Here is a 25,742-nt window from a genome sequence, read left to right as displayed (position 1 = left end):
GAAATAGATTTACGCGAGAATCTAATCCCACCTCTAATATACGATCGCCGGTAATTTATGCAAGAACAACGAATTGTACAATCCTCCGCGTCGGTTCTCTTAGCAGAATTCCGTCGACGTAAAAGCTTCCGGTAAATAGTTTATTACCACTTTTAAGAAGCGAACGAGGGAAGAAAAGTTTCGGCCCAGATGTGCTACTTCAACCCTTAAAAACCTGATCGGAATAAAACCCTTTTTGGAATCATATAAATTTTTAATCTTTATTTATTACTATGATAATGGTATTGAAATGATATGAATAGAAAGGGGGGGCGTTTAAATGGTGAATACAAATTAAAATACCGATTGGTAATTTATCGTTGCTTCCTGTCTGGCGCAAACACGCCATAGGGAGTTCAAAATCGAAATTTACGGTGGTGTGATTATATATCAATTAAATCGGCGCGTGTTTCTCGCTCTCTTTTCCACAACATTTTATACGGGATCCAACTAAAATCAATATCCACGGGAGTGAATGAACGAACCCTTATATTTATTAATGAACGTCGGCGACGCGTCGACGTAACTTCCGATTTTATAAAGTGGATGGGCGTAGCCACACCGTCGACATCGCTCGAACTTTAACCCCGTAAAATGTCGATCACAAAAAAAAACCAACTTGAAACAAGTTTCGAATTCAATTTGACGCGCTGTTGGCAAGATCCAAGTTAATTTTCAAATCTGGACGTAAATTTTGGGATTACATCTAAACGTCGCAACTAGATACAATCTTTAGAGAAATATTATAAGACTAAAGTTTGGAGTAATATTAATTTCTTAATTAAGACGGGGACAAATTTAGAGTGTCCGTTTTCAAATTTAACCACCGGAATTAGTTGGAAAAGACGGGGAGAACTAAAAGTTAATTTAAAATTTATTTTTGTTGAATGACTTTATATTAATTAAAAGATCGATAAAAACGATATTTTCTTTCTCTCTTTCTCTATGTTACTATTTTCCGGTAAATCCAACGACGGTTTTATTTGTGGAAGCTCTCAAAGGATTCATTCTCGTTCAGGAGGGAAATTAATCCGGCAGGAAAAATAATTTTCAGCTCGCTCTACCAACGAGCTCCCGATATTTATAGTAAGTGCTTTTCTCGTATACCAGACTCGGGCTAATGATTGCAAAATTATTAATGAAACTGTGGAACCCGAGGAAGACGGCGGAGGAGAAATGATTGCCCGTTACGTCGCCCCTAAATATCTTACCTATAGATGACGCTTTAGTGACTTTAGACCACATGGCGCCTGCATTAGTGCAACCCTCCTGCTTCCAAACTTGTCGATAAGTTTTAGGTCGATAACGACATTTTGCTTGCTACGAGGAGCTTAGTTGTAAACTTTAGTTAGCTGGACAGGATTTAAGTTGAATTTAAGGTATTGATGGTAACCCAATTGGACTTTAATCTGTACAGGGTGGGCAAATTTGGGTGTTATTATAGGCTATCTCAGAAACTATAAGAGATACGAAAAAAGTAGGTGCCATGTCCCGGTCTCTTTTTTCGATACTAACCCAATCCTGCAAACACCAAACCTCTATCTTCTTTTGTTTTTAAGTTATAGCCAAAAAGTCAAATTTTCGTGATTTTAAAAAATGCTCATATTTCGTTTATTTTTGAAATTAGAGAAATGGGGTTGATACGTTCTTAAGACACTTTTTTAAGTAGAATATACTGCCGTTGAAAAATTTTAAAAATATTTGATGATTTTTGAGATACAACACAAAGTTGTATTTTTTTAAATACAAACTATAGTAGATTATGGTGTTACTGAAAAGAGCATATTTTTAGCTTTCCAATGATGTATTGCACGCATGGTGTATTTGGGGAAAATAAGCGTTATTTTTTAATTCTAAAATATTAAAGATTAATATTCAAAATTTTAATTATAGTAGGCGAGGAAAACGTTAAATACCACTTAGTTACTATAGTAACGTGAGTTTACTGATCATTTCATTCATGAATTTTTCGAAACGAGTTTCCCGCTTAAAAATTCCTCATTATCTTTAAATACATAAAGCGATAAAATTAAAAAATGATTCTTTGAAAATGATAGATATCCCATATAAACATCGTTTCAATGGAAAGTCCGCTGCCCAGTTTATGATCCCTAATCTTCCTCTATCTTACCCAATTTCAAAAGAAAAGGTTGCTAATATGAAAAAACTTCTAAATCTCCTGGTTGGGGAAAACAGGGACGATACTACCGAAGATTTCATTCATATGATACCCAACTGTTCTAACCTTACAACCAGTAAGTTTAGTAGAAGAGGATGACACAGTCTGTGACTGTTTAGTTCCTGAAGTTGTTGTTCATATTTAATTATTCATTAATTAATATGTTTCTTGTATTTTTAATAAACAAACTTTATCTACAAATCATTTTTTATTGGTGAACAAAGTAAGGGATAAGATACTGAGAAATTTAAATCAACTCTTCAAAGTTTTTATTCATTGGTACAAAACCAACTTTATCCTGCATAATGGTACAAGAGCAACTTTCTGTCATATTCGTGCAAAACCATATAGCAATTAGGTAGTAATTACTGTCCGAACCCGCCTACTATAATCAAAATTTTGAACTTTAGCGCTTACTATTTTGGAATTGGAACGCTTATTTTCCGCAACTACATCATACATGTGATACATCATTGGAAAGCTAAAAATATGCTCTTTTCATTAACATCATAATCAAGTATAGTTTGTATTTAAAAAAATACAACTTTGTGTTGTATCTCAAAAATCATCAAATATTTTTAAAATTTTTCAACGGCAGTATATTCTACTTAAAAAAGTGTCTTAAGAACGTATCAACCCCATTTCTGTAATTTCAAAAATAAATGAAATATGAGCATTTTTTGAAATCACGAAAATTTGACTTTTTGGCTATAACTTAAAAACAAAAGAAGATAGAGGTTTGGTATTTGCGGGATGGGGTTAGTCTCGAAAAAAGAGACCGGGACATGGCACCTACTTTTTTCGTATCTCTTATAATTTCTGAGATAGCCTATAATAACACCCAAATTTGCCCACCTTGTACATTTTATTTATATTCTTCGTATATTAGTATAAAAGTATTATTTCCCGAAGAATCATGTGTGAATTATTGATAATCGAAAATCTAGTTCTAGGTCTAATGTTAGTTCTAGTGACAGTGGTAGGTAGCGCTAGTTAACATAAGATATCACTATGTTGCATATTCTAATTGAACTAAAACTACAACTAACACTAGACCTAGAACTAGAAAGTTTCGGGTTTAGCCGTCTTGAAAGACGTGTGGCTAAACCCGAATGTTTCTAGTTCTAGGTCTAGTGTTAGTTCTAGTTTTACACTAGCACTATCACTTGAACTAACACAAGACCTAGAAATAGAATCATTCGCGTTTAGCCGTCTTGAGAGACTTGCGGCTAAATCCGAATATTTCTAGTTCTCGGTCTAGTGTTAGTTCTAGTATTGCACTAGCACCTATCACTTGAACTAACACAAGACCTAGAGCTAAAATCATTCGGGTTTAGCCGTCTTGAGAGACGTGCGGCTAAACCCGAATGTTTCTAGTTCTAGGTCTAGTGTTAGTTCTAGTTTTACATTAGCACTATCACTAGAACTAACACAAGACCTAGAGCTAAAATCATTCGGGTTTAGCCGTCTTGAGAGACGTGCGGCTAAATCCGAATGTTTCTAGTTCTCGGTCTAGTGTTAGTTCTAATATTGCACTAGCACTATCACTTGAACTAACGCAAGACCTAGAAATAGAATCATTCGGCTTTAGCCGTCTTGAGAGACGTGCGGCTAAACCCGAATGTTTCTAGTTCTAGGTCTAGTGTTAGTTCTAGTTTTACACTAGCACTATCACTAGAACTAACACAAGACCTAGAAATAGAATCATTCGGGTTTAGCCGTCTTGAGAGACTTGCGGCTAAATCCGAATGTTTCTAGTTCTCGGTCTAGTGTTAGTTCTAGTATTGCACTAGCACTATCACTTGAACTAACGCAAGACCTAGAAATAGAATCATTCGGCTTTAGCCGTCTTGAGAGACGTGCGGCTAAACCCGAATGTTTCTAGTTCTAGGTCTAGTGTTAGTTCTAGTTTTACACTAGCACTATCACTAGAACTAACACAAGACCTAGAGCTAAAATCATTCGGGTTTAGCCGTCTTGAGAGACGTGCGGCTAAATCCGAATGTTTCTAGTTCTCGGTCTAGTGTTAGTTCTAATATTGCACTAGCACTATCACTTGAACTAACGCAAGACCTAGAAATAGAATCATTCGGCTTTAGCCGTCTTGAGAGACGTGCGGCTAAACCCGAATGTTTCTAGTTCTAGGTCTAGTGTTAGTTCTAGTTTTACACTAGCACTATCACTAGAACTAACACAAGACCTAGAGCTAAAATCATTCGGGTTTAGCCGTCTTGAGAGACGTGCGGCTAAATCCGAATGTTTCTAGTTCTCGGTCTAGTGTTAGTTCTAATATTGCACTAGCACTATCACTTGAACTAACGCAAGACCTAGAAATAGAATCATTCGGCTTTAGCCGTCTTGAGAGACGTGCGGCTAAACCCGAATGTTTCTAGTTCTAGGTCTAGTGTTAGTTCTAGTTTTACATTAGCACTATCACTAGAACTAACACAAGACCTAGAGCTAAAATCATTCGGGTTTAGCCGTCTTGAGAGACGTGTGGCTAAATCCGAATGTTTCTAGTTCTAGGTCTAGTGTTAGTTCTAGTTTTACACTATCACTAGACAATACAATTTAATTTATATTAAACAATTCATTCTCTCCAACAAAAATATCTCACAATCAAACGATGAATAACGATTAAAGCTAGGATTAATCACGTCTCGAAAGACGGCTAAATCCAAATGATTCTAATTCTAGGTCTTGTGTTAGTTTTAGTGATAGTGCTAGTGTAAAACTAGAACCAACACTAGACCTAAAACTAGAAATATTCTGATTTAGCCGCACGTTTCTCAATATGGCTAAACGGGAATGATTCTAGTTCTAGGTTTTGTGTTAGTTCTGGTGATAGTGCTAGTGCAAAACTAACACTGGAACTATGTTAACTAGTTCTATGAATGCGATGGAATCCATATTAAGTTGATCGGATATTCTTCTCAACCCGAATCTTGCAAAAAAAAATCCGCAAAACCTGGTTTCCAGAGAATTACAAATTGACAGAAATGTTTTGTTTCCTGATTTGCTCTTCTAAATAATAAGGAATGCTATACAACCCAAATTAAACTGATCAGAAACACTGTCCAACCCAAAAATTGCAAAAAAAAATCCTGGAAACCCTGGTTTCCAAAAAAATATTCTCTTTCCTTATTTGCAGATTTAAATAACAAGGAATGCGTTGCAATTCAAATTAAGTTGATCAGAAACACTGTTCAACCCAAAAATTGCAAAAATTCCTCAAAAACTGGTGTCTTCTGCGTTTAAGTTTCTTGATGCTTCTTTGACTATTGATCCAATGAAGTTTAGTGTGACTCTTTGTTTTCTGATGTTTGAGTTGTGCAAGATAAATAGAGGTCCAGTAACGTTGTTTTTACGTCAACGCTGGCTAGTAATCTAGCAGGATCTGGAATAATACCGAGTTCAAGTGCGATACTTCTAATATGATAAATTTGTATTCCTTCTCGAGTTTGAACATCAAGGATGTTATTTACTTTTATAATAAGGTATGGTCTAAAGCAAGGCTTCTTCATCTTATTAGTATTTCTCATATTTTCTTAACTCTTCTCGTAGTTGTAACCTCTACACTGTACAGATGAGATTACAGTATGCAATAAAATTTTATATGGTTGAGACATTTATGCTTATATGGTTGGATTTAGACATTATAGAATTAAATATGCTTTGAAACGTTGTGACGTGTTTGGTATGATTCTGTATAAAATGAAAATCTTATAAAAATATAATGGATTATGAAGTTATACCGAGATTTTTTAGAAATAAGAATGAGGTTAGGATACGGCACAAATGGGATATATGCTTTTGCAAAATATTTTAGAAATCGCTGAACTTCAGCAAAACACTTCTAGAGTAATAATTTGGAGCAGAATCTTACTCGGGTACGTCAATCAAGGAAAATCACCCCTCTTATGTATAGGAATGAATGTAAAGGCAGACCAATCCTTGGGCCATGTTGATTCAGATTTTGCAAAAGTAAGGAGTAAAAAAATAGGGGTATTATATCGTTGTATCCTGGAGATTTTCCTTTTATTAAGTATGCTATTAGCTCCTCCACCTTTGCTTGCAAGATGTCCGGTTCGTACAGAATCTCCTTCATGTTAAGAATTCTCTCCTCTTTCCCCAGGATCTGTTGATCCTTGAGCCTTTCTGTATATCTAGAATTAGTTAGTAACTAGATTCACTAACTAGAACTAGAAAATGTCGGGTTTAGCTGTGCGTCTTCACTTTCTAATCCTAGGTCTAGTATTAATTCTAGATCTAATTGTTATTAAGCGTTAAATTGTTGTCAAATTTTATTGAAATAAAAGTTAAGCTAACACTAAACCTAGAACTAGAAACATTCGGATTTAGCCGCACTTCTCTTAAGACGGCTTTAATTTTAGTTTAATAAAAATTTTAATCAGTGATTTCTTATGTTAACTAACTAGAAATAAAAACATTCAGGTTTAGCCGTCTTAAGCCTTTGAATATATTGAATATATATTTTTACATTTCTTTTTTTCACCACGTTCAAAATACATAGTTACGTGAATACTTTATTGAATACTTTAAATGCGTAATATAAGAAGATATACAGGGTGTTCATTTCAAAACTTTCCACCTGAATTTCTGTAAATCCGGAAGTTTAAAAAGAAAATCGCTGAAATAGGTAAAGAATAAAACCAAGGGAGACAACTTTTTATGCAAAAATCACTTCAACCCCCCGCCGCCAGAAACCAACCCCTTAAAAATCTTAAATGGAAAGGGATACCTCATTTTAAAGGTCTTTTAAGGTACTACATGTTAGTATTTACTTTTTTTAAATTGATCGATTCGTTTTCGAAATTTTTGCGAAAATCTTTGTTTTGTATTTCCCGCTTTAATTAATATTAAAAACTTTAATCACCTTCTTAAAAGCAAGAATAAGTAATCTTTTATTATTAATTTATAAAATTAAATCACCATGTACGTTTTTACAACGACCATTAAACTTTTATTATTTCGGAGCAATCCGAAATCTTTGATATTTAGGTTATTTTGACAATGATATACAATAAGCAATAAGCTTTCCTGGCGTCTGTCAGAGATATTTAGAAAAAACGATTTCTGTTTCATTTTTCTTTTCTTTTAGGTTTATTTGGTTATTACTTAAACAACTTTTAACTGCTTGAAACGTTCTATTTTATTTTCAGTTATTTAATTATGTACAAAAACTTTTTGCAGAGAAAACCAACTTAATAATTGTTCAAAGTGTTGTCCGTTATTAGCTAAACAATGGTACAACCGTTGTTCAAAACTACGGCGCACATTTTCAAAAACTTCCCTTTGAATTCCACGGCAAGCTGCAATAATTCTCTGACGAAGTTCTTCTAAATTTTGAGGTTGACCCCATAAAAAAAAGTGTAATGGCGTCAAATCTGGTGATTTGGCTGGCCATTCTATAGGACCTCTTCACAAAATGGCGGCCCATACATTAACTTTTTCAGGATATTGTGTATGCCCTTCTACAGTCAGATGAGGGTTTTCATTACTCCAATATCTGCAGTTATGTTTATTTACAAATCCATTTAAAGAAAAAGTGCATTCATCACTAAAGCAGATATTTTTCACAAAAACGTTGTTATTATTAATAATAGTGGTCACTTCTTCACAAATCTATATTCTCCTGTCAAAATCGTCTTCAGTTAGCTCTTGATGTATTTTCAATTTATAAGGAGGGAATTTGTGAAGTTTTACAACTTTATGAACAGAACCCAAGAATATACCAGTTGCACGAGATACCTGGCGCAATGAAGTATTGGGGTTGATACCGAAATGACCCAACACTTCCAGTTGAGCGGTTTCATTCAAAACTCTCGACTCATTATATTTTATGTTGGCAACGGACCCAGTCTGAGTGAATTTCTTCATCGTGTTTAGTTTTCTTAAATATTTCCGATTGCTCCGAAATAATAAAGGTTTAATGGTCGTTGTAAAAACGAACATGGTAATTTAATTTTATAAATTAATAATAAAAGATTACTTTTTCTTGCTTTTAAGAAGGTGATTAAAGTTTTTAATATTAATTAAAGCGGGAAATTTCGAAAACGAATCGATCAATTTAAAAAAAATAAATACTAACATGTAGTACCTTAAAAGACCTTTAAAATGAGGTATCCCTTTCCATTTAAGATTTTTAAGGGGTTGGTTTCTGGCGGCGGGGTGTTGAAGTGAGTGAGTCAATTTTTGCATAAAATGTTGTCCCCCTTGGTTTTATTTTTTACCTATTTCAGCGATTTTCTTTTTAAACTTCCGGATTTACAGAAATTGAGGTGGAAAGTTTTGAAATGAACACCCTGTATTATAAAAGCGAAAATTGTCATAAATTTTTTGACACAAATTTTTTAATTTTTGATCTTTATCATTATTGAATATATCAAAAAGATTTTCTTTCAAATAAAAATTTATTTAGAATTAAATAAGCAATAAATTTCCTTAAAATAACATTTTCGTATTTTCTCTATAGGGAATGTTGTATTCTGATATGATAATATCTCATTTCCCTATGAATAGTAAGGTTAGTTCTGCCCACAATTACATAATTACTTCGAATTGTTGGAATACATTTTATTTTAAACTTTGTTTAATTAACATCAACATTATTTTTATAACAACAATTGATTAAGTTTTAAAGACCATGAGAACGTATAAATGACACAATTTCTGGACGAGCTATGTTAACACTAACATCATATACATGATTACCATTAACAGTGACACTTCCCACAATAACGCTAGCAAGATAGCTGTCAAGCGTGCATGGACCGCCAGAATCACCCTAGATTTTAAATTAATCAGGTTTCATCTAAAAAATTAACAGCATTAAACTTACCCCTGCAGTGCCCGATCTGGACGATTCCACTCTGTATAAATTATTTTCATAATCTTGAACCACATTATAAGACACCTGCAATTTTTTAGCAAATCCTCCACCAGTCACACCTCCATAACCGAAACTTCTAACGGTAGAACCTATAGGTACATCATACAATAAATATGAAGTTCTATCAACTTTATCATTCGGTCGAATTTGTCCAGATACGTATACTACAGCTATATCATATTGAAATCCTTGTGCAGGGTCGTATTTGGGATGCCTGAATAAATTATCTGCTAGATATCGTTCGCCTTGTTCGTCCCATGAATTCTTTCCCATGTACATTTGGATATTCTTCGGATCGCAACCTATAGTACAATGAGCTGCTGTGACCACTCTTGTTAAACTAAGGATGGTCCCTCCGCAAATTACCCCACTACACGTGAAGAATACATAAAACTTTGCGTTTGAAATGTCGATATCTTGACCGTTTCGAATGCGCTGTTGAAGACGAGTGGTGTTTTTTAGAGGGGTGGCTAAAACATGTTTAAATTAAAGTAAATTAGAAGATTATTAAATATATTTACCAATTATGTTAGTCGCGAAGACGAATATTAATAGAAGTGAAGTATTCATTTTGACTATTTGAAATTAATTGTTACGCGGGTTTTTATATGTATTAAAAAATTCTTATTATTTGTATTATTTAAAATACCGCTTTGAGTTTGGCGAGGATTCCCGCGAATTCCGTGTATTGTTTACGAAACAAATTTTACTTCAGTTAAATAAATATTTATAATTTTCTCCTTAATGCTAGACCTTTCATACCACAGATATTTAGCTACCTGAAGACACTCCCCAATATATTTTCTACAACTTTTATACAATAGATGTGCATAGATTTAGTACAATGTATAGTATGTAGTAGTAGTAATGCAGTTACTGCATTATTTTTTTTTTGTTTGGACACGGTGTCCTTTTAAAGGCTATGCAAGGTGAACAGGAAAGAGTTGAGATTGTTAATTTTGTGATTTCGATAGAAGAAACTATAGCGAATCGAATGATGTACAGATCTTTACAATCGAACTTATTTTTATGTAATGTTGATGTACAGGGTGGTTCAAATTCGATGTCCGAATAGGTTAACTCGGAAACTATAAGAGGTAGAAAAAAAGTAGCTTACATGTCATGATCTCGTTTTTTCGAGAAACTGCTAATGCCAAAAACCTCAAAACGCAATCGTCTTTAGTTTTTCCCCTAGAGGCCAAAATTGAAAACATGGTAAAACCAGCAAGTGCAATTATCTTGGTTATTATTATAGGTGGAGTATTATAACTAAGACATTGTATGGACACCTTTTTACAGAGGAATTTGATGACGTAGTCAAAAAAAAATTTTCGGTTTTAGATTTTAAGATATCATGACAATTTTGGTTTTTTTTAATGGAAACAACCACTAATAAAACTATTAAATAGGTTTGATAGGTCTATTTCTTATTGTTTTAGAATAAAGCTAGAAATAAACTTTTTTTTAGTGTCGTCAAAGAAATTAAATTTACAGTTTCCTGTAAATTATAACTAAAAATTAAAAAAACATATTTCTGATATTTGAAACAAATACATTTGTTGAACTATTTAATTTATATTTGTTTGTTTATATTATTTATTAGATTATTTCACATTTTTTATTAATATTTAATATTATTATTAAATGACTTAATAAATTATTGATAGATGGCGCTCATATATTTTATTTAATTCAAATAAACATAGCAACATTTGTATTTAAAAATTTTCTGAAGTGTTAAATTAAAAATCCTGTTTTTTAAGATGAATTACGAAAAGTTTAACATATTAGAAAATAAAGTAAATTTTATATAAATTATTAGTAGAATAATTTTTAGTTTAACTTTTTTTTAGTGTCGTCAAAGAAATTAAATTTACAGTTTCCTGTAAATTACAGTACTATAACTAAAAATTTATATAAAATTTACTTTATTTTGTAATATGTAACATTCTAACATATTAAACTTTTCGTAATTTTCGTAATCCATCTTAAAAAAGAGGATTTTTAATTTGACACTTCAGAAAATTTTTGATTACAAACAAATGTTGCTATGTTTAGGTTGAATTAAAAAAATATATATGAGCGCCATCTATCAATAATTTATTAAGTCATTTAATAATAATATTAAATATTAATAAAAAATATGAAATAATGCAATCTATTCCAACTTTTATTTAAAACAAATATAAATTAAATAGTTTAACAAATGTATTTGTTTCAAATATCAGAAATATGTATTTTTAATTTTTAGTTATGATTTACAGGAAACTGTAAATTTAATTTCTTTGACGACACTAAAAGAAAAGTTTATTTTTAGCTTTATTCTAAAACAGCAAGAAATAGACCTGTCAAACCCTATATTTTTGTAATCAGAAAAAAAATAACGAATTTAATAAGCGAGTAATCAGTGGTTGTTTCCATTTAAAAAAAACGAAATAATAATGACATTTTAGTACACATTTTTCTTTAAATTCTAAATATCAGGAAAACTATTAAACTTAGACATATGACATGCATATCATTAATTAAAGAGAACTTGATGAGCAATTCAACTAGCACACAATATACAGGATGTTCCATTTACCATTCCTTTCTGATTACAAAAATATAGTACACTTGTGTTATTTTATTTTAAGAAATGAGATGTTAAGTCATTGTGTTCGTATAGAAATGTGTGGTATTTGTTTTAACTTTTAAATAATAATTTGACGTGTCTTCTGAAGATGGTAATTTAATTACCCAAACCGGTCAAGACAAAAATTAAATAAAATATATCACTTTGTATATGATCATTTTATTGTCTAAATAATTAAATAAGTGATAATGAATGAAAACATAATTAAATACAAAAATATAGGGTTTGACAGGTCTACTTCTTATTGTTTTAGAATAAAGCTGTAAATAAACTTTTTTTTGGAGAAATTAAATTTACAGTTTCCTGTAAATTATAACTAAAAATTAAAAAAAAAATTATTTGAAACAAATACATTTGTTGAACTATTTAATTTATATTTGTTTTAAATAAAAGTTGGAATAAATTGGATTATTTCACATTTTTATTAATATTTAATATTATTATTAAATGACTTAATCAATTATTGATAGATGGCGCTCATATATATTTTTTTAATTCAAATAAACATAGCAACATTTGTATTTAAAAATTTTCTGAAGTGTCAAATTAAAAATCGTTTTTTAAGATGAATTACGAAACTGTTAGATATAGAATGTTACATATTAGAAAATAAAGTAAATTTTATATAAATTTTTAGTAGAATAATTTTTAGTTATAGTACCATAATTTACAGGAAACTGTAAATTTAATTTCTTTGACGACACTAAAAAAAAGTTTATTTTTAGCTTTATTCTAAAACAATAAGAAATAGACCTATCTAACCGCATATTTTTATAATCAGAAAAAAATAACGAATTTAATAAGCGAATAATTTAAAAAAACGAAAATTGCCATAATATCTTAAAACCAAATTCAAATTCTCTGTAAAAAAGTGTCCATATAATGTTTTAGTTATAATATTCCACACCCTGGTGGAACGAATCTCTTAGCTCCGAAAGACAAGAGGTCCGGAAGCTTTTTAACCGGGCCAAGACATTAGGTGAATGGGAGAAATATAAACAGGCTCTAACGTATTACACCAAAAACATACGTAAGGCAAAAAGAGAGCCTTGGAGGAGGTTCTGTGAGGGAGTGAAAGATACACCCAGCAGTGCAAGAATTCACAAGATTCTCGCTAGAGATCCGGCACTGCCCCTGGGCTCACTTAGGCGGCCTGACGGTAGTTTTACGGACTCTAGCGGAGCCGTTGGAGCTTCTCATGCAGACTCACTTCCCAGGAAGCCTGATGATGAGGGCCAATAATGCCACAGCGGGCTATTCCTGCAAGGCAAAGCGCCTCTCAAATACGGATTGGAGTGTGGCTAGAAAAGTCGTCACTTACACATCCGTGGACCAGGCAATTCAAACGTTTAAGCCGTTCAAATCGCCTGAAGAAGACAATATCTTTCCTGCTTTGTTACAGCAGCGGAGGTCTTTGTTGTTGCCAATTTTGGTAAAAATTTTCAGAGCGAGTGTCGCCTGGAAATACGTGCCGGCAGAATGGACTAAGGTGAAAACCCTTGAAACTCTGAAAACCCTTGAAAAAGTTCTAGAACGGTATATCCGTACGGTGCCATTGGTATCTGGTCCACTGAGTCGCCACCAGTATGCTTATCAAGCGGGAAAATCAGCAGAATTGGCTCTACACAACTTAGTTGGTAGAGTATCCAGGACGCTGCAGGATAAAGAAATCTTGGTTTATGCGTTTCTGGATATAGAGGGAGCGTTCAACAACGCAATACCACAATCTTTTGAAAGAGCTGCTCTTGACAGGGGAGTGGAAGCAACTATAGCGGGTTGGATCCGCAATATGCTAGATAGTAGAATAGTTTCTACTTCACTCCACGGTGATACGATACGCTTCAGGCCGGGAGGTGGCTGCCCGCAGAGAGGGGTGTTATCTCCCCTGCTTTGGTCCCTCCTAGCTGACGATCTGATTGCGATAGTCGAAGCCGTTGGTGTGGAAATACAAGCTTATGCTGATGACGTTGTCGTTATGGCCAAAGGAACCTGTTTGCCGAGGATATCTAAAGTCCTCCAGGTGACCCTAGATACCATTTGCGCTTGGTGTAAGGGAGAGAACCTCTCAATAAACCCGCAAAAGACAATTGTTGTGCCCTTCACCAGGAAGCGAAAGTTGGATGGACTAATCCGCCCAACTATCCAAGGTGAAGAAATTCCTTTCTCAAAGGAAGTCAAATATCTAGGAGTAATCCTAGACAAAACTTAGACTTCAGTTATCAGTAAACTTTCACGAATTCAACTAGTAGCTGGATTGGCAATCTCTGGTGCAATAGGCACAACGCCAACTCTAGGAATGGAGGTTCTGCTTGGCCTATCTCCTCTTCATTTGCATATAGAGAAAGTGGCTAGAACAACCATTTACAGATTTAAGCAATATGCTCAAAACTGTTCCAACATGTCCTACCAATTTGCTGCGGAAGACATTATAAGCACTGATACTGTGCTATCAATGTCGTCAGATCTGGCGGTATCACTATCAGTGATTAATGCTCGATACCAGATTGTACTGCCTGAGTGGCAGTCCTGGATCGAAAATGAAAATTCTCTGGTTCAGGCAGACATTTGCTTGTACACAGATGGATTAAAAACGCCTGAAGGGGTAGGAGCAGGAGTATACTGCCAGACACCTCGAATTAAGCAAGCTTACAGCCTGGGTACGTACTGTACAGGGTGTCCCAATTTCGATGTCCGCATAGGCTATCTCCGAAACTAAAAGAGATAGAAAAAAAGTAGCTTACATGTCATGATCTCGTTTTTCGAGAAAATGCTAATGCCGAAAACTCCGAACAGCTATCGTCTTTTGTTTTCGTCCTATCGGCAAAAACTGAAAATTATGCGAAAACGACAATCGCGAATATCTCACTTATTATCAAAGATGGAGTATTATAAATAAAACATTATGTGGGCAACTTTTTACGAAGAATTCAGTGGCGTAGGTAGAATTTTTTTCCCATTTTTTATTTTCGAGATTTTTGACGTAACTTTATTTTTTTAAATGGAAACCATAGTTGGCTACGACCTAAAATAATTTGTTATTTTCTTCTGATAATAAATATATATAGTTTGTGGGGCATATTTCTTATAGTTATTGAATAATTAACAAAAATTCATTTTGTTCTATCTGAACATAATGTATGTATTTAAAAGTTAATGTTGCTATGGTGATAACCATACATACTATGATGGAACATAATGTATCAAATAATTGCCAATGTTTGTATTTAAAAATTCGATAACAACTCTGGCATTATGAGCTGGTATGATGCACCAGCAAGTTAGGTGTCAAAGTATAACAAAACTAAATAAAACTTTACAATGAACTTCGAAAATTATGAAAATGTAACATGATGGAATGCTATATGTTATCAGATAAGAATGCGACGTTAGCCGCGGAATTATATTTCACAAGGTATTCGGAAAGAAGACAACCGCACGTAAGAACCTTCAGCCGGTTAGCAGAAAATTTAATAGATTTTTGGTCCATCCCCAAACCACGTGCAAAAACATACCAAAATGGCCTGCAAGAGGATGAAGTCAATGTGTTGGCTTCACTTGCGATAAATCCATCAACATCTTGCAGAGAAATTGAACAAGACGTCTGACCCAAAAACCGCTGCTTCCGAATATGAAAGAAAAATATGTATAAACCATACAAAGCGGGCCTAACTCATTATTTACGTGCAGGAGATGTCAATCTAAGATTAGAATTTTGTAGATGATATTTAGAAAAATTAAATAATCTGCTGTTTGTTCAAAATGTCATCTGGACCAATGAAGTCTCTGAGTGTTCAAAGAAGGTTGAGGTTCAATGTATGGTGTGCCCTTTTAGATAATAGAATGTTGGCATATAGTATTTACCATAAAAACTTAAACTCAGGTAATACCTCAATATATCAAGGCAGCACATTGTGCTTTTGGTCGACAATTTGCCATTAAATAAGTCTCAAATGATATATTTTCAATATGACGGAGCACCAGCACATAATGCCAGAGTTGTCAGTGAATTTTTAAATACTACTACAAACTTTGGCAATAATTGGAAACAATGGGCACGTTCAGCCGGTGTCAACTGTTAAGTTGCTATATTAGTAGTCGCGGCTGAACGATATGCTAAGTCAGCGCTGTTACGCAGCAGTTTAGTAAATATCTCAGCGTAAGTAATCTGCGCTTAGTTTGTCAGCGGTTGTGAAATTCTAGGTTAGGATTAATATCTTTTGTTTCTCCCCTTTAATTTTGAAAACTGGCAGAACTGTATAAAATGAAATGAGCCTTAAAATCAACATCATCATCCATTATCTCTTATAATAACACAAAATTTTCAAAAATATTATTGTTGGCCATAGTTTTAGGTTATGCTGAACTGCTAATTCTCAATTGCTTGTTCAGCCGATTTCGTTCCGCTGTATTAAAGCTCATACAACTAGCTGACTGATTTAATTCAACTGTTGACACCTGCTGAACGTACCCAATGTTTTCCATCGTGGCATTGTTATCACCATAACAACATTAAGTTTTAAATACATACAATAGTTTTAGAAAGAACAAAAAAAATTGATACATTATGTTCCATCATAGTATGTATGGTTATCACCATAGCAACATTAATTTTTAAATACATACATTAGTTTTAAATAGAACAAAATGAATTTTTGTTAATTATTCAATAACTATAAGAAATATACCCCACAAACTATATATATTTGTTATCAGAAGAAAATAACAAATTATTTTAGGTCATAGCCAACTATGGTTTCCATTTAAAAAAATAAAGTTATGTCTCAAATCTCGAAAATAAAAGATGGGAAAAAAATTCTACCTACGCCACTGAATTCTTCGTAAAAAGTTGCCCATATAATGTTTTATTTATAATACTCCATCTTTGATAATAAGTGAGATATTCGTTTTTGCAAAATTTTCAGTTTTTGCCGATAGGGCGAAAACAAAAGACGATAGCTGTTCGGAGTTTTCGGCATTAGCATTTTCTCGAAAAACGAGATCATGACATGTAAGCTACTTTTTTTCTATCTCTTTTAGTTTCGGAGATAGCCTATGTGGACATCGAAATTGGGACAACCCGTACTGTATTCCAGGCGGAAGTATTTGCTATTGACATGGGTGCTAAAATCCTTCTTGAAAGAGGGGTGAAGAACATGACAGTACGAATTTTCTAAGACAGTCAAGCCGCTCTCTAGGCGCTGCAAGCCGTGAAAACGGTGTCGGCTCTGGTTAATGATTGTAAGAGAACATTAAACACACTGAGTTGTGATAACAGAGTCTCTCTGATCTGGGTTCCGAGTCACTCTGGGGTTGCTGGCAATGAAGCGGCAGATAAGGTAGCGCGAGATGGCAGCGCTGAAGCGTTTGTGGGGCCGGAACCAGCAGTTGGTGTATCATTTGCGATGGCCAAATATAGGATTGGACTGTGGGCTGAAGAGAGACTTCGCCTACTGCGGACCAGTTCTCCTGGAATGAGACCCGGAAATATTTTAGGACTTGCCCGTAGTAGCATAAAAGTTCTAATGGGCACTGCCGATTAAAAGCACATCTCAACTTGTTGGGTTTAGCCGACAATGTTGAATGCCAACTATGTGCGGAGGAAGCAGAGACGGTTGAGCATGTTTTATGCCACTGCCCTGCCGTTAACCGTATCAGATTCTCGAATTTGATAACGATATCTATGGGGGTACAATAGATCCTTAGGGTCGCGATGCAAGGTTGGTTAGTCCGCCTACCCGATATGTAGTCGATGCAATGCAATGTAATGTAATGTATAATACTCCACCTATAATAATAATCAAGATAATTGCACTTGCTGGTTTTACGATATTTTCAATTTTGGCCTCTAGGGGAAAAACAAAAAACGATAGCGCTTGGAGGTTTTTGGCATTAGCAGTTTCTCGAAAAACGAGATCATGACATGTAAGCTATTTTTTTTCTAACTCTTATAGTTTCGGAGATAGCCTATTCGGACATCGAATTTGAACTAGCCTGTACTTTCGCAATATTTTGGCGTTTTACCGAAATTCAAATGAGATTACAAATCGGGCATTTCCACTTTCTTATTGGCTTTTGTATAAGATATTGTTCGTAAAATCCTATTCGTATAGGTTAGATATTTCCTAATACAACTTCATTATTTACGTCTTATTGATTAACTCCATCCGCCTGAATTTGATATCGCATATAGCTTAAGGTCATAAATTCATCGTAAAGCCAGAGGTGTGCATAGAGAGACGTTGCACACCTTGCAAATATCGCCGGGTTTATAATCGATAATCCAAAGCCATTATTGGCGTCACGGTTTCAGATTTATTGTTATTACGGTGTTTATTCCTGTGAATATTAGATTTCAAACCGCATACCATAACAAGAAGGATCTAACCAAATCAAATTCAAAAAGTAATCTCGTCTCGAATCGATTTTATCGTTTACATAGTTCGGATAGAGGGAAGACACAATATTCTGTTGGTGACACCATGTCCTAAATAATTAAAAACTTCGAACGGTAGGTTTAAAATTGGTGCTCTTCGACGAAATTAATCCCGCTGTGCCTCATACCGTTCTCATCTCACAAGGATGTATGTTCACGATGGGAAATTTAATATCGCGTCCCGTCCCTGTTTATAGGAGCACTTCCACTTCATACGGTTTTAGATCCGCAATATTTCCCCACTTCTTAATCTTCCTACTCTTCTCTACACACTTTCGACGAGATATCACCAATTATGTGACTTATTTTAAATGGGACTTTATTTTAAGATTTCCTCCAATAAATGTCTTCATTTTATTCATTCTTTTATGACATATGCATGTTTTCGCAATATTTCGTTTTTCATTGTCGGTCATAAATCGTTGTCCACGAAAATTTAATAAATGCCGGGCCGTCAACAACGTGACTTTTAGTTGCGCACGACAAGGTCCAATGAGTTTTCGAGGGGCAAATATACGCAACCCTGAAACAGCAACATCAAAACGGGCGTGATGTGGTTATTAAAGACGTTTCACGAGAGCCACATGGTTTTTCTTTAATATAAATAAAGAACGATGTATATTTTTAGTTAAATTTGAACATTAACCAAGTTAATTTAATGTGACTTTGTTAATCCTAAGCTTGGAACGTCATAAATTTCAGTACGGTTTTCTAGTTCTCTCGATGTAAAGTGGATTAACGTTAAACCCTATTTATTAAGTTGAGTAAACAGAATAATTTCATTAATTCGCATGTTTCATTTATCAGCATTATAATCCTCAAAGCCTTTAAAGATATGGAACGTGTAAGACCTCACAATGTTATTACCGTTTGACCAAAATATGTCAAATAATTACATTTATCGAATACCATTATGAAGAAAAATGTCTTTCTAATTTCTTTTAGAGCGATTTAAGTAAATTATAAATTAAAAAGAAACAAAAATAAGCCCTGCAGAGAGAGAGGGCTTCCGTCCAATCGGAAAAGGTGGCGCGTTCTATAGACTACGTCGCGCCTTTATCATACCTACATAAAGAAATATAGGCGCGACGTCCTCTCTCTAGAACATGCACCAGGACCATCTTTTCCGACATGATGGAAGCCTCCTCTCCCCACAGGGCTTTAGAGCACATTTAAAATAATTTTTAAAAGAAATTATTAAATTTTTTTACTTACCAGCACCATTGGTGGTTTCCAAGAAACTTCCAAATAGAAGCATAACATAAAGAATTAAAAAGTACCCCATTTTCTAACAATAAGTTATAATCGATAGAATTAAACTTGTTGAATGTGATGAAAAACAAATTTCCCCGTATTTATAGTGACACGATGTAAATTTCCCGAATATTATCAGTTTATAAAGAGGTGCTTTTGATTTGGTTAAAGAGTGGTTTTTGCTGTTATGAATTAATAAGTGATAAGCAAAAATAAATATTTAATAAAAAGAATGAATTTGAATTGTTATGCATAAACATAAAGCGTGTTATATTCAAAACAACCGTTGATACAATCATAAGCAGATTTAGACATGCACTTATGTGTCTTGAAATCTAAATTTCCCAAGAGTTTTTAAACTAATAATAAATATTTTCGTCTGGGTTTTGCAATCTATTTCAGGTATTGTTCGCTTAAGTAAACTTTAAATAGATAGGGGTTTATAAATAGACACAATAATAGATTGATGTTATTACCTGGTAGAATAACTAGACAAAATAAAAGATAGACGATAATTACCTAAATCTGAACAACTTCCAATAAAAACAAGGAACGCAATGATACGTCATGTGAGATGTTCCAGTGCAGTTTTCACCAACTCTGAGCGCACTGAACGTGTTAAGGTAATAAGCTAATAAGGAAATAATTGCGTTTATCGGATACCGTTATTAGTTTTTCAAAATTATGTCTCTCTAATTTTTTTAGAGCAATTTAAGCGAATTAGGGGGAGGGGGTTCCGTCCAATCGATAAAGACGGTGCATTCCAGACAGTACGTCGCGCCTTTATCTTATCTACATAAAAAAATAAAGGCGCGACGTCCTGTCTCTGGAACATCATCTTTTCCGATTGGACGGAACTTTCCTCTCCTTGCAGGGTTTATTTATGTTTCTTTTTAATATATAATTCACTTAAATTGTTCTAAGAAAATTAGAGAGTTAAATATACTTGCTATGATCTTTTCGGGTGTTCGTGAATCAAAATTAGAAATATCTATGAGTTTAAATGAAGTTGTATTATTGTTATTAAAAGACTCCATTAGAAAGAGCAGAAAATTTTCGATAAGATAGATATGGTTCTAGAGTTTTCTCCTGGTCATATAAGAAAGTTATCGACCCGAGCAAAGTTTAAAAGTAGCTAAAACATGTGAATTTATATTTATATTTTTATGTTATACACCATTAGAAAGAGCAGAAAATTTTCGATAAAATAGATATACTTGTATAGTTGTTCCCCTATCAAATAAGCAAGTTGTTCAATCCAGTTAGCAACAAGGACTGAGGTTCAGTTCCAGGATACGATCGTTAATAAAATTCGCAATTATTTTTTCATGCCAATATTTCGCAATTAATAATTATTAGTGATGGGAATACCGGTCATAATCGTGTCGCGCTCCAGAACGGTCGTTACATAAAAATACCGTTCCAAAATACCGTGACCTTTAGCAAAAACATAGCTGGTTTCGTAGCAAGTTAAAAAAAATTATACAGGGTGAGTCAGAAAGAATGGGAAATCCGAATACCGGAGATACTAGACACCAAAATATGATGATTTAACGTAACATCTCTTATACAACTGTCAGTGGTTTTCGAGGCATAGGGTGTTGAAAGTTAAATTCTTATTGTTATCGATTATTATCGTTACTAATTGCTATAGTTACTGTGTGTTATTGATTTTAAATGTTAACCTTAAAATTACTTTGAAACAATTAAAAGCAGATAACTTGGAAACCAGTAGACTTAGACAATGTAAGCAAGAGTACCTTTTTTGTGCAAAATTGAAAACTCCTTCAGATTTCTGGTTCTAATTCACCATACCTCAACTGACAAAATAGTCATGACTTGATATCTCAAACATACAATGTGTATCTAGCGCCCTCTACGAGTAATCACAAAACAAATATCAAATTCGTATTTTTCATGCTCGCAAACATCTAACTACCAAATTTTATGTTAATAGTACAAAAACCTTCAAAATTATCAAGAAATTTCGAAATAAAAATTTAACTTTCAACACCCTGTGTATTAAAAACCACCGACATTTGTATAAGACATGTTAGGTTAAATCGTCATATTTTGATGTCTAGTGTCTCCGGTATTCGGATTTCCCATTCTTTCTGAGTCACCCTGTATATTCCCATATATTATTATCATATCGTATTTATGTATTTATGTATGTACACGCTATCCGAAAGTTGAAAAAAAAAATATTAAGGGAGCCTTAAACAAATATCAATATAACGGCGTTTAACCTAACTGTCTTATATGTATAACGTTATAATATAACGTTCGTAATCGGATATTTTAAAAATCGCGCCGGAATAGTACGTTCCATTAGAATAATGCTCCAAAATATCGTTCCTCAACCATCACTACAAATATGTAATATTAGTAACGTTCTGTAACTGGTATTTCAAAATCGCGTGGAAGCGGTACGCTCCTCAAAAATACCGTTCCAAAATACCGTTCCTCAAATACCGTCCCATCACTAATAATTATTGCTTCATCAGGACGTGATCATTACAATGAACAATTTTTTCCCTGCAATTGTAAGGTTTTTTGATAATTTTGTGCTTATTGTTAGTTACTATTTGTCGCTTGTTTGTTTATACATAGTAAAGATCACGTCCTGATGAAGCAATAATTGCGAAATATTGGTATGAAGAAATACTTGCGAATTTTATTAACGATCCTATCCTGAAACTGAACCTTAGTCCTAGTTCTAGTTTTATACAAGCACTATCACTAGAATTAATACAAGACCTAGAACTAGAATCATTCGGGTTTAGCCGTCTTGAAAGACGTGTGGCTAAATCCGAATGTTTCTAGTCCTCGGTCTAGTGTTAGTTCTAGTATTGCACTAGCACTATCACTATAATTAACACTAGACCTAGAACTAGAATCATTCGGTTTAGCCGTCTTGAAAGACGTGTGGCTAAATCCGAATGTTTCTAGTTCTAGGTCTAATGTTGGTTCTAGTAACAGTGATAGGTAGTGCTAATTAACATAAGATATCACTATGTTGTATATTTTTATTGCACAAAAACTAGAACTAATACTAGACCTTGAACTAGAAACATTCGGTTTTAGCCGCACGTCTCTCAAGACGGCTAAACCCGAATAATTCTAGTTCGAGAGCTTGTGTTAGTGCTAATTTTACAGTAGCACTATCACAAGCACTAGCACTGGCACTATCACTAGCACTATCACTAGAACTAACACCAGACCTAGAACTAGAATCATGCAGGTTTAGCCGTCTTGAGAGACGTGCGGCTCAGCCCGAATATTTCTAGTTCTAGCTCTACTGTTAGTTCTAATTTTAATTGTTACGTAGCGTTAGATTGTGGTGTAGTTTTATTGAACGAAAGGTAGAACTAGCACTAGTAATTTTGAACTTAGTTACTATTTGTCGCTTGTTTGTTTATAGTAAAGATCACGTCCTGATGAAGCAATAATTGCGAAATATTGGCATGAAGAAATACTTGTAAATTTTATTAACGATCCTATCCTGGAACTGAACCTTAGTCCTGGTTCTAGTTTTATACAAGCACTATTACTAGAATTACTACAAGACCTAGAACTAGAATCATTCGGGTTTAGCCATCTTGAAAGACGTGTGGCTAAATCCGAATGTTTCTAGTCCTCGGTCTAGTGTTAGTTCTAGTATTGCACTAGCACTATCACTATAATTAACACTAGACCTAGAACTAGAATCATTCGGGTTTAGTCGTCTTGAGAGACGTATGGCTTAACCCGAATGTTTCTAGTTCTAGGTCTAATGTTGGTTCTAGTAACAGTGGTAGGTGGCGCTAGTTAACATAAGATATCACTATGTTGTATATTTTTATTGGACAAAAACTAGAACTAACACTAGACCTTGAACTAGAAACATTCGGTTTTAGCCGCACGTCTTTCAAGACGGCGAAACCCGAATGATTCTAGTTCGGGGGCTTGTGTTAGTTCTAGTTTTACACTAGCACTATCACTAGCACCATCACTAGCACTATCACTAGAATTAACACTAGACCTAGAACTAGAATCATGCGGGTTTAGCCGTCTTGAGAGACGTGCGGCTAAGCCCGAATATTTCTAGTTCTAGCTCTACTGTTAGTTCTAATTTTAATTGTTACGTAGCGTTAGATTGTGGTGTAGTTTTATTGAACGAAAGGTAGAACTAGCACTAGTAATTTTGTACTTAGTTACAATTTGTCGCTTGTTTGTTTATAGTAAAGATCACGTCCTGATGAAGCAATAATTGCGAAATATTGGCATGAAGAAATACTTGTGAATTTTATTAACGATCCTATCTTGGAACTGAACCTTAGTCCTAGTTCTAGTTTTATACAAGCACTATCACTAGAATTAATACAAGACCTAGAACTAGAATCATTCGGGTTTAGCCGTCTTGAAAGACGTGTGGCTAAACCCGAATGTTTCTAGTTCTAGGTTTAATATTAGTTCTAGTAACAGTGATAAGTAGCGCTAGTTAACATAAGATATCACTATGTTGCATATTTTTATTGCACTAAAACTAGAACTAACATTAGACATAGAACTAGAAAGTTATAGGAATCCAAAAATATAGTAGTGCTTGTCAAAATCATTTTAATCGATTAGAAATCGTTACGTGATACTTGGCAATAAAAAAATAAGTTAAAAAAATTAATTGGGATGTTGTCCAGAAGTTTCCAAATTTTGAAAAATCAGATACTGATGATTGGTGTTGATTAAAATCATTCTAATCTATTAGAAATATATCGAAAATACTCAATGACAACGATTTAATTTAAAAAAATCTATTTCGATGTTTTTTTCTAAGTATTCAAACTTTGCAAAAAATGTACCAAATGTATTGGTGTGTGTCAAAATGATTCTAATTTATAAGATATTATGCAACTACAAAATTAGCCAAGAAAAATTAATTGGGAAGTTTCAAAATCATATTCTGGTATAAAAACAACGTTTTTGACATTATCTTATTAATAATCAATGATATCAAAAAATGTTTCAGATAATATTTGATGAGAATTGAGAAAGAAATCATTTTGTTAATACTTTTTATAATATTTTCCGCTAGGTGGTGCTATATACTGGTATAAAATCGAAATTTTTGAAGTTATCTTAATAATCTCTCTAATATTGGTCTAATATTAGTGCTAGTTTTACACTAGCACTATTACCATGTAGAACTAACACTATACCTAGAACTAGAATCATTTGGGCTTAGCCGCACGTCTCTAAAGACGGCTAAACCCGAATGATTCTAGTTCTAGATATAGTGTTAGTTCTAGTTTTACACTTGCACTGTCAATAGAACTAACATTACACCTATAACTAGTAACATTTAGGTTTAGCCGTAGTCGATTCTGGTCCTTGGTCTTAGTTAGCATAAGATATCACTATGTTGCATGTTTTTATTGCGCTAAAACTAGAACTAATACTAGACCTTGAACTAGAAACATTCGGGTTTAACCGCACGTTTCTCAAGGCGGCTAAACCCGAATGATTCTAGTTCGAGAGCTTGTGTTAGTGCTAGTTTTACACTAGCACTATCACTAGCACTATCACTAGAACCAACACAAGACCTAGAACTAGAATCATGCGGGTTTAGCCGTGTTGAGAGACGTGCGGCTAAGCCCGAATATTTCTAGTTCTAGCTCTACTGTTAGTTCTAATTTTAATTGTTACGTACACAGGAAAAAATCGTGTCGTGTAAAAATTTTAGAGTAGTTGGTAAAAAGAATTAGAGTAAAAATTGTAATATCACATGGTAAAAATAACTCTAATGTACACTATATTTAATATTAATATAGAGTTCATATATTATTCACTTAATAGAGTAGTTTTTACAGTTCTCTAAAGGAGAGTTCTTTTTTACTTATGTTAGTGAAGTTATGTAATATATAAAACATTAAATTTTACACTAGACGTGTACTTTTCCTTCGGGTACTTCGCAGGCACCGCACTATTTTGCTCGGGATTACTCGTTGGTACCACGTGATCAACATGTGGTGTGATACAGCTAAAATTTAGCGGTCATCTACTAAACGAGTCGGAACTCGATAGCGTCTATAGAAAGAAAGAACGATTATTTTTATTTTAATTATGTTTGCCAAAATAAAACATTCATGATGTGAAATTAGTGGAACTTCCGGAAGATTTTACATACAAGTTCCTTGTGAAGATTGGTAAAAATGTGCAACTTGGTGCAACTATACAAATAGGAAACTTATAGAAGACTCATTAGATGCAGTTTTGATGGTGACTCGGTGGAAACTTTAAAATGAATTAA

General features: G+C 33.8%; 2 protein-coding genes across 3 annotated transcripts in view; one reads left to right on the top strand and one right to left on the bottom strand.

The window, feature by feature from the left end:
- LOC111423960 (Syntrophin-like 1) overlaps positions 1-25,742 on the top strand; it is a 167,661-nt gene that overhangs the window by 74,749 nt on the left and 67,170 nt on the right. The window lies entirely within an intron of this gene.
- Positions 8,801-19,529, bottom strand: LOC111423961 (chymotrypsin-2-like). Of its 2 annotated transcripts, none has more exons than XM_023057345.2 (3): positions 19,415-19,529; positions 9,081-9,601; positions 8,801-9,026 (listed from the first exon to the last, which is right to left on the bottom strand). In XM_023057345.2, the coding sequence occupies exons 1-3, from the start codon at positions 19,482-19,484 to the stop codon at positions 8,877-8,879; spliced, it is 741 nt and encodes a 246-aa protein (XP_022913113.2). In that variant the 5' UTR covers positions 19,485-19,529; the 3' UTR covers positions 8,801-8,876. The 2 variants fall into 2 exon arrangements, with proteins under 2 accessions (XP_022913113.2, XP_071057509.1); XM_071201408.1 differs by lacking the exon at positions 19,415-19,529 and adding an exon at positions 9,653-9,716.

The sequence above is a fragment of the Onthophagus taurus genome, chromosome 1 (genome assembly GCF_036711975.1).
Source record: "Onthophagus taurus isolate NC chromosome 1, IU_Otau_3.0, whole genome shotgun sequence".
Classification (NCBI taxonomy): domain Eukaryota; kingdom Metazoa; phylum Arthropoda; class Insecta; order Coleoptera; family Scarabaeidae; genus Onthophagus; species Onthophagus taurus.
The sequence above is the reverse complement of the archived record's forward strand: the minus strand, read 5'-3'. Positions and strand labels throughout refer to the sequence as shown.

Bases quoted from the DNA above. Each gene is read 5' to 3' on its own strand.
- LOC111423961 (XM_023057345.2), bottom strand. From the start codon at position 19,484: ATGGGGTACTTTTTAATTCTTTATGTTATGCTTCTATTTGGAAGTTTC. The intron at 9,602-19,414 runs GTAAGTAAAAAA...AACATGTTTTAG, and splicing joins GGAAACCACCAATGGTGCTG to CCACCCCTCTAAAAAACACC. The intron at 9,027-9,080 runs GTAAGTTTAATG...TTTAAAATCTAG, and splicing joins CCAGATCGGGCACTGCAGGG to GGTGATTCTGGCGGTCCATG.